Source organism: Oculina patagonica, chromosome 14, assembly GCF_052425735.1.
Source record: "Oculina patagonica isolate OP01 chromosome 14, crgOcupat, whole genome shotgun sequence".
In the NCBI taxonomy this organism is placed as follows: Eukaryota; Metazoa; Cnidaria; class Anthozoa; order Scleractinia; family Oculinidae; genus Oculina; species Oculina patagonica.
The window spans coordinates 15,298,264-15,308,089 of NC_135771.1; the positions used below are offsets into that span (position 1 = coordinate 15,298,264).

Here is a 9,826-nt window from a genome sequence, read left to right on the forward strand (position 1 = left end):
TCACGGAGACTCCACAGCTGTTTCAACTTCACAAACTTTCATAAGCGTTTCCAGACTGAATGTACTGCAATCAAGCAAAGAGTTTGTTTTACGAGTTTTTATTAAATAAAAGCCTGGAATAAATTTCAGTCTCCATGGAGTTAGCAGGTAAGGAATGGTTTTCGACCACTCACAGACCATGTATCCTTCATTCCTTTTTATCCCATAATTCATGTTGATAAAATCATAACTCTAGACTATTGAAAATGTAACTTTAGCAGACATCTCTTTAAAGATTCATCTGTTATAATACCAAGTTTCGCTCTCAAGATTTGTTTCTTTTGATTCATTTTCAGGTAACAATATTACATAATTTTTTTCTTGATAAGACCTCTTAATTTCACGTAACAAAAGTGCTGTCATTCGAACGGTCATGCTTTCTTTGTTCTGTAAAGAATTCAATAACGAATTTAATAAAGAAAATTTTCAACTGCAAGAGTAGTTTCCTAGATATTAACTCACTGTGAATCTACTTTGGCTCTTCATTTCGTCGTAATAGCAATATTTTGTTTCCAATCGTTTACTTCAATTTGACTTTTCAAATGCTGGTATGGTTGCTCGCTTTTATCCTTTTTTCTGGTCTGTGATAAATGATTTAATTTTTCCTGTTGACTCTGTTTTCTATATTAAATAAAAAACTGTTAACTTTGCATAACAAAACCAAGGCACACACTTGCTGTTTGCTAGTGCCTGTTATTTGACTAATTTTCACCTGTCTGTCAACAAGTAATTAAGTAGGACACTTAACAAGAGAAAGCCACCTATCAATCCAGTTCTTTCTAGAGTTAGGCTTGCGGTAAGCAAGATTTAACTTACAGCAGAAAATAACTATTAAGGGTCAAACGTGTATGGAAAAGCTCCCTCTGCAGTAAGTCACTTTCTATGTAATAGTATTTTATAATATTTATTATTTTATTGGAGTACAGTTATTCTAGATACCATGTACGCACCAACCACAAATGACAAGATGTATCTCAGTACGAAGTAACTTTGCATTTTTCCGACAGAGTAAAAAAGTAGATCAAAACTTTTCCTGTTTCGAATGATGGCTTTCTGGTGGGAACATCTTTCAACTCCTGCAAATAGGGGTTATGTGATATTTGTCTTAACTTGAATATATCAATTTTATCTCCATCCTGGTATCGATTTTTTCCTTCCGGACGGTTACAAGTCGGTTACGTAAGGTGGCTACTAAAAAGTTAAAATTATCGAGGATAAAAAAAGGAACTTTCAATACGTTCGTGATAACGTAATTATAATCAATTTCGTTTTGGCTCTGTAGCATAAGGCAAGTATTTCACCGAAAACATAGACTGGTTACTTCGATTCGAAATTCTAGCCAATTTACGTTCCCTTAAAAAAACACTCTTCCCTTTCACTATATCTTTGCCTTCTTTAAAATGTGATAATTTAAGCCTGTGCAATGGTATTGAAATATATATATGTAAAAAATGAGCTGCGGTCGGAACATGAAATGAAAGATATGATCTTCGCAATGCGTAAGTAATTTCAACTTTGTTTCTTAGCCTGGAAAAATGTGAAGGTTGCAACGGGATTCAAACTCAGTGACCTTATAATTTCCGAGGTGTTGCTTTACCATGAATGAGTGCAATGAAGCCTTGACATGCTCGGAGCAGGTCACACTGTTAATCATTAATTTCAAGCCTTAAATTATAATATTTGTTTGTAGTAGGTATGGCCGGAGATAGGATCTTAACAATTATTTTTCTGAGTGGCATTGCCTTCTTGCTGCTGGACAAAGGACCATGTCACGCGGCGGAAAGTGGTGAGTTGCTTGTTTATGCATATGATACCAAACATTTGTTCAGCAAAAAAATGCCCAAACAGAGTGTTGGCATCAAAAGGTAAACACTTTATTGAGATCACAGCCGGATGTGTGCTAAAACAAGGTCTGAAATAACTTGTATGTTCAATCAGTGGAGCTCAGTGGGAACTTCAGAAACGATTTTCCAATAATTAAAAGGTCTGTTCCTGTGGCAATTTCTACCTTACGGTCCAATCTTCTACAGTCTTAACCATCCGTTCTTTTCACATTTTCTAAGCTCCCAAACAATTATTTTAAGGAGGTCCACAGTATTTTTTCTTTGAAATTGAGATGAGACTTTTGAAGATACAAATTCGGTCTAGAGGCAACATTCGCCTTCACTGATGGTCTCAGGGAAACAAAACTCCCTGTTTCCCTTGCTAAATACTTAAAAAAAAGGACGAAGATGAATTCGTTGCGCGAGCGTTTCAACTCGAATCTATTTCATAAACCCCCCACACATTGATTAATGTTACAAAGGTTACGAAGATTGTGTATAAATTTGTTTGTATTTTACCTCTTGCCCCCCCTCGATTAGTTCTGCAACTAGTACTAGTAGCGGGGGCAAGAACTCTCAGTTTGTAATCAGTATGTTCATTATATGTAACTGTAACATAAGGTCACATAAGTTTGTTTTAGTTTTTGTTACATTGATTCAACGGCTATTTGTAGGAAATCGGTGCTATGAGACTTTGGATTTTGAGGACTCGGAGCAGCACAGGTGCTTCGTTACAGCAAGAGGAAAGATTTCATTCTCTTCCTTCACAGCCAAACATGGGACATTGTCTCTGCAATGGGAATCTGAAGACACGGGCACATCAGAACTAAGGTACAACAGACCATCATCAGCTCCTGCCATAAACAAACATCATCTACTGAGAGGAGGAATTAAGATGTGGATTTACAAGGAAACAGCTTCCAAGGGAAAGAAGATGGAAGTAAGGTTCACAGACGACACAAGGAATGTCAGAGTGGGAAAGTTTACGGTCGACTTGGCGTTTAAAGGTTGGAGAGCAATATGGGTGAGATACTCTGAGTGCAAAGAACGCGAGGACAGTCTTAGATATCCGGCGGAAATTACAAGAGTCGACTTTGTTTTAGACCACCAAGACACAGTCTATATTGATTTGGTTGAATTCGTTGAAAACATGGCCTGGGAATCTCGCGACAAAATTGTTCCACCTTTCACAAAATTTGGCCCAAAGTATGACGCAAGCTATGTTTGGCGGCAAACGTATCGCTGGAGTAAACAGAAACCGACTGAGCTCCCAAGTAGTATTGATTCTTCCAAGGAATTAAGTCTCGCTCACATAGAAAGTCGACTGAGAAACTGGTATTGTGATGAGAAGCAAACCAGTTATGATTTCTCGGGAAGTCTCAGCAGACGTTGGAGTTCACTTACGCGAAGCATCGACAAGGCCCACATTGAATACGACAGGCTCGAGTTTAAAACATCGTCCGGTAAGAGAGTAATTCACGGCCCGCCATTGTTTTGCCTCAGGTGTAAAAGAGGAACAAGATATTATTCCACCTCAGATCCAACAAGGAAGTTTAGCTTTATAATGGCGAGAGTCCTGTTGCCTTTAGCATTAGAATTTCATCTAAGATCTCGAGGTAACGAACTTACAGAGACAGTAAGGAGAGAGACACCTCTACTGAATTCCCCAGATCCCAACGTTATGCAAAAGTCACTCAGAAGAATTTGTGGAGGTCTCAAAACTAGACAGACTGAGTTTCAAAACTATCTTAAAGCGCAGGGAACGCCATACACAAATGCCAAAGTGCGTAGCTCCTTAGAGAACATAAACAAGGTACGTCTTCAAAGAGTCATCAATGTCCTGGATTACCTTGAGGACCAAGGATGGGCAGATGGGAGTGGCTTAGGTACGCTGGCTTACGAGATGCTACGAAGTCAGGCTGGTTATATGCATACTCTTTTCTTACTTAAAGACTCTTTACATTTGGATAATGCGAACAAGACAAGATTGGTGAATTTAATAAACACCGCAAAATGGTATAATGAATTTGGTGAAGTATATCAAGCACCATTTGAGTACAGTGGAACGACAGCCGACCGAATGATCACAATAATGGTATTTCGACTCATGACTGTATTGGTAATGCCGACTAATACAGAAGACGAAATAAAAGCTCGACATAGAGATATGGAGGCTTTAAAACGATGGATGGACAACGCTTTGACAATCAACAAAGCATTTGGAGGCGTCATCAAACCGGATTATACTGGTTTTCATCACATGGCATTCTACGCTTCAGCATATATACCACAGGCTTTGCACACAGCCGCACAGGTGCAATATCTCTTAGAAGGGACGGACTTTGCCTTATCAAACACAGCAAAAAGCAATTTACGAAGAGCTCTTGAAACCGTCCGAGTGGTGGCTGTAAAATATTCAACCCCAAGCAGTGTAGGTGGACGCTTCCCTGACTACTCTAATGCTGTTCTCAGAAAAGTCCTCCCTGCCTATGCATACATCAGCATATCCCACCCAAAGGCTCTACCGGCGACCACTACCAAAGGAATAACCATCCCTGCCTTGACTAAAGATGCTGAGATGTTTGCGCGCTTGTATCAGCCTTCAGAAGCCAACATCGTTAAATACATGGAAGATGGCTGGGTCCATCCGGGGAAGTCGTACATGAACAGCCTTGGATCGCTGGAAATAATGCGAAAAGTAAGTACATAAAATAACCGCAGCGATTAGAAATGAAAACGTTTTGCGTAAACTAGAAGGGAAAATTTGAATGCCTGTTGCCTTAGAATTCCAGATAATAAAGGAATTGTTCTCTTCAACATATCTTAATTTTATACAACTCAGCTAGTGCGACGCCGTCCTGGTAATAACCGATATATTAATTTTTCTTGCCTTAAATAAATGTCAATATCGTGATTCGTGAGCATGAATTCGGAAAACCAAGAGCCAAAAGACATATTCATATCTTCACTTCGTTGTTCTAAAGCGCATTTCACGAATGAGCAAGGTTAATTAGTCATACTTTTAGCTCCGTCTTTTCAAAATTTCGCAAAATCGCTGTGATATAATTTATTGCTTAAGTCACGTTACAATTTCACAGCGACCAACCACATACGTTTTAAACATAACGGTGTTATACAAACCAAAACGGTTTCTCGTTATTGAATAATAAAACCTTGTGTTTTAATTAACGCACTCTAACCAATCAGAACATGTTCACTGGTGCTCCCCTCTTGCTTGGCACTATTTGAATGTTCTTACTTTGAATTCTGATCGGCTCACTATTCAGGTCTGATAACATTGACTTAGGACTCAAGTCAATGGTTATTTTTTTTTTTGTAAACGACAAAGTGTAACTATTGTAAGTGGTAATTTACATATGACTTTTAAATACATCAAACAAACGCGCCTTTTTTATTCAAGGATGATTTTCACAGCTACTCGTCAACTTCTCGAAGTTGAAGCTAATAGAAGTTGTATCTGTTTTTATTGTAGGTAGGCTCCATGGTCGCCACTGCTGAGAAATCTCCACAGGGCCATTGGTCCAAGAACTTTGCAGCCCTCTCGATTCACCGTCGCGAAGACTGGGCTGTCACAGTTAAGGGTTTTAACAGGTTTGTCTGGGACTTTGAAGGATCTACATCAAAATTGGAAAACGTCCACGGCATCTTTCAAAGCCATGGCGCGATGCTTATAGCAAACAGTGAGGAGGCACTGAAGGCTCACGACGTAAATGAGGGATGGGATTGGACGAAAATTCCCGGCGCCACGACGATATCACTGACCTTGCAGGAAACGAGGTTGAAGAAGGAAAGAATTTTCAGTCCACTTTCTCTTGCTGGAGGAGTTGCCTTTAAAGGGACAGAGACTCTCTCCAGCGGTGCCTTTGGTATGGACTTTCACCAACCGGATTACGAGTTCTTGAATAAAAATCACCCTTACCCCAATATCAAGCTTTATTTTAAGAAGTCTGTGTTCTTTTATCAAAACCTGTTAGTCTGCTTAGGCAGTAGCATTCGATTGGAGAACGGCTCTGGAAAGAAAGCACAAACAACACTCTTTCAAGACAAGCTGCTAAGAGGTTTTTCTCCATTCTTCATTAAAGTGGATGGCGCTCAAAAGGGTTGTTCAGATCCGTTGAACACTACGACACCATATGCTAGAAATGGAGAAAAAAATTACACCACTCTTGTTGACTCCAAAGGCAACAGCTACTATATTCCACGTTCAAGTGCCTCTAGTCTCAAGGTTCATATTCAAAATCAAACCTCCGAAACACCATCAGCTAAAACGTCACAAGGTTGCTATGGTACCGCCTGGCTTGAGCACAGTCCCTCGATTCAAAGCTATGAATACGCAGTCTACATCAAAACACCGTCATATCCACGCACGGCAGACGAAGCTTGGAGTTATCAAGAAAATGATACTCAAAGCAAACTATACGAAGTTTTAAAACAGGATGATGAAGCACACGTGGTGAAATTTGGCAAGGCACCAGAACGCTGGTCAGTGATAAGTCCGTTGTATGGTTATGTGATTTTCCGGCCTACAGCAGCACTTCCACTGGGCCCAATCATGACAGCGAACAAGCACTGCCGTATCTTGGTGTGTGACTCCACAAGCTACTTGTATCTAAGTATCAGCTACCCTGATCTGAATTTTCCTGACGCCAAGGTATTAAAGAGTTTGAAAGATATCAAAGCACGAGAGATGTACGACCTGGAAAGCAAAGAAATCCAAGTAGAGGTTACTCTGGCAACCAATGTGGAAACAAGCCTTCCAACGGCACCCATGGTACACGGATCCCCAATCAACTACATACCAGTAGTCAGAGTGGAGTCATCATCTTCTTCACCTCCAAACAAGGGTAACAAAATTGTCTTCGCCAATCTCAGGAATGGTTTCAGCGTTGAAATTAAGTTAAAAAAAGTAAGGTAAAGTTCAAGTTCTCTTATGAACAAAAATTCGGGGCTACCAACTTGTAAAATCGAAGGATGAAATTATCATTAATAATCGTTTAATGTAAAGAATATCTAGTTAGTGGTTTAATGGTATATGAAAATAATAAAGGCTTGTAACGAAAATGTTTCGTTTTTCACTGCTCACTCAGCTCTCTTCGAACTACGCCCTCGCTTTTATCCATGGCCGACCGACCGCCGACCGGTAAGCTCAGTTGGTAGAGCGCCGGACTACCGTGCGGGAGGTCTCGGGTTCGAGTCCCAGACCGGATCAACACTCAGGGTCTTAAAATAACTGAGGAGAATATGCTGCCTTTGCAATAACAACTGCAAATGGTTAGATATTCTAGTCTTCTCGGATAAGGACGATAAACTGTAGGCCCCGTCTCCTGCATCTTGATTGTTATGGTCAGCAGGGGACGTAAAAGAACCCACACACTTATCGTAAAGAGTAGGGCATGGAGTTCCCGGTGTTGTGGTCTGGTCTTTGCCCATTGTGCCGTTGTACTGTTGAAATGCTCGGAGATATTAGCTATGTTAAAAGCTAATCTACAATCCGAGGGTAAATAACGTATTCACTTGACACACACTTCACATGGCTCAACCATGCTACGTCTCAAACTTGTGGAAATCGGCTGGCAGAAACTTTTCTATAAATTGGGTTTTCATTTGAGTAGTATACCTAGTTATTGCATGATCGACACATATTTTTTTTTTGTTATTAAACAACCCTTATTTAACTTACAACCCTGTTGAATACTTCAATATTTTTTCAGTTAGTTAAGTCCGGGGAGGGCTTGATAATGTAGCAGGAAAGAGTGGGGCTGATGAAATGAATTTATGGTTATTAATGTGGGATTTCTCTGTATAAATCCCTCTTTTCAAGGATTTATACAGACTAATAAACTGTTCCTGACCAAATCAAACCCCTTGTCTGGACAAATTTAACTCTACATTTCCAACAATAAAGTTTTTAAAGCAACCTGATACAAAACAATTTAAGCTATAAATACAGCCCAAACATTTCTTAGGTTTACTTTTCCTAAAATTTTAAGTTTACAACAACGCGCGTCTCGTTCTTAAAAAACACGGCATTCCTAGACGTTTCCTAACAACTTATCCGGAATTCTGTTCCGCTGAGAAGCTTTGGCCGCAGCGACCGTAGTTGGTTCAACTTTTCGTAAAATGTCCTTGCTGTTTCTCTATCCACTAACCCTGTTACTGAGTTACAGATCGAAGGGAACTCTACACGCAGGTTACTATCCACCCAATGTACAGAAGAACCTAGTTTGAATTCTCTAGTTTAGTTACCGCCAACATGGATAAAGTGCTATAAAGGTGTTTTTTTTATTTTTATATTTGAATTCTTTTTAGAGTCCCCAATTAACCCACTCGAGCTAAATACGTTGGCACTCAAAAAATTGTTCTCCATTGACACTACCATGGCAACAAATTTCGACGTCAAAAGCATTGAATACTGTTCACTAATAACTGCTTTATACAGGTTTTCACTAAACGTTCATGATATAAGTACCATTAGTAGCTGTAATAGAATGCCACACACGCAGGAGAAGTCTAAAGAATTGGAAGTCACCTAAATTTACAATTTACCGATCTTATTGCCGGAGATTAAAAATTTCTACTTTCTAATCAGTGTTGTGGCTACGCTGCGCATTTCCTGAAAGTTACAAAACAATAACGTTCCACAGAAAAATCTGATCCAGGCCTATTTCGAGTGCGCCCTTTTGAAACACAGACGGTGTCGTTCAAAATTGCACCTTAATAATATATATTTTTTTTATTTCAGTACAAACTATTTAAATGTCATTGTAGTTTCTGCTGCCGTTTCTCGGTTATGGATGTTCTTGTCGGACTTACAGCCCAACCAGGTTATATAAGCTTCAGGCTCGTAGAAAACCAGCATCGTTTCGTCCCTTGTTTTGTGAGACTTGTTTATTGCGCTGCCTTCTACGTTTGCTTTGGAGTGTCTTTCATGAACTTAAGCGCTATAAGCTACGAACGATTAGTGGCGGTTCGATTGCGAGTTCGGTACAACGCGTATTTCTCTTCTAGCCGTGTTTTGAAGTATACGCTAGGTATATGGACTGTGAACATTTCGCTAGCCGCTTTACAATGGGCGAAAATTAACTATGTAGCAACAAGCATAAATCACGTCATTTGGCTGATTCAGTGCTACAGGAGTAACTCAGGTGGCTGTGCTAATCGTTGTGCGAAGAAGTCGACGGCAGGTCCAGGAGCAAATGACAGCTGTGGAAATCGTTAGGAAGCAAAGAGAATTCAAACTTGCTTTGAGCATCTCAATTATCGTGGCGGTGTATTTAATTTTAAACACTCCTGAAATGTTTGTGACATTTTACCATCAAACGCTAAGATATAACTTGCCAACTTATAGTGTATACAGCTGGGCAGAAACATTTGCTTTTCTTAACTCGTGTTCAAACCCTCTTATTCTTTTTTGGAAGAATCAACAGGTTCGGCAAAGAGTCTTTGATCTGTTGAAAAGAGTAGTGTGCTAGTGAAGATGCAAACGCAATGTGTGTTTTCTTTAGACATTATTTAGATCGAGATTTTTTGCGAACTTTTTACAATTAAAGACATCTGCTAGTGGGAATGAAGGCCAGGGTACAAAGATTTCGAAGCTGCTGAATACGCGAGGAGATTTCCCTCAGAAACGTTTTCTTTTCTACCACGGTATTTATAAAGCAGAGATCAGTGAACTGAAGACGAAGCCAGTGTGCCTACTTTTTTAATGTTTTGAATATTTATAATAAGGAAAATTTCCCCAAAACTGTTTTTCAACCTTTTTAATGCAAATTTAAGTAATTACTACTATGGCTCCACTTTTCTTGTTCTTTTGAAGCTATATATTGCTGTAGCCCGAATTACCATTTTTTAACCGTTTGATGTTGTAAATGTCAAGAAAAGTGAAATAATACATTCAACGCTCATCACCTGCTATTAAAGTATTATGTGCGTTTTACAACGGA

General features: G+C 39.4%; 1 protein-coding gene and 1 pseudogene across 1 annotated transcript; both read left to right on the forward strand.

The window, feature by feature from the left end:
• Positions 1 to 891: 891 nt before the first annotated feature.
• Positions 892 to 6,864, forward strand: LOC144638589 (chondroitin sulfate ABC exolyase-like). The gene is made up of 4 exons (XM_078497780.1): positions 892 to 907; positions 1,730 to 1,825; positions 2,537 to 4,560; positions 5,356 to 6,864. The coding sequence occupies exons 2-4, from the start codon at positions 1,735 to 1,737 to the stop codon at positions 6,796 to 6,798; spliced, it is 3,558 nt and encodes a 1,185-aa protein (XP_078353906.1). The 5' UTR covers positions 892 to 907; positions 1,730 to 1,734; the 3' UTR covers positions 6,799 to 6,864.
• Positions 6,865 to 8,673: 1,809 nt separating this feature from the next.
• On the forward strand, positions 8,674 to 9,355 carry LOC144637564 (uncharacterized; annotated as a pseudogene).
• The last annotated feature ends 471 nt before the right edge of the window (positions 9,356 to 9,826 follow it).

Coding starts and splice junctions, on each gene's coding strand:
- LOC144638589 (XM_078497780.1), top strand. CDS start 1,735: ATGGCCGGAGATAGGATCTTAACAATTATTTTTCTGAGTGGCATTGCC. Junction 1,826..2,536: donor ATGTCACGCGGCGGAAAGTG/GTGAGTTGCTTG, acceptor GGCTATTTGTAG/GAAATCGGTGCTATGAGACT. Junction 4,561..5,355: donor CGCTGGAAATAATGCGAAAA/GTAAGTACATAA, acceptor TTTTTATTGTAG/GTAGGCTCCATGGTCGCCAC.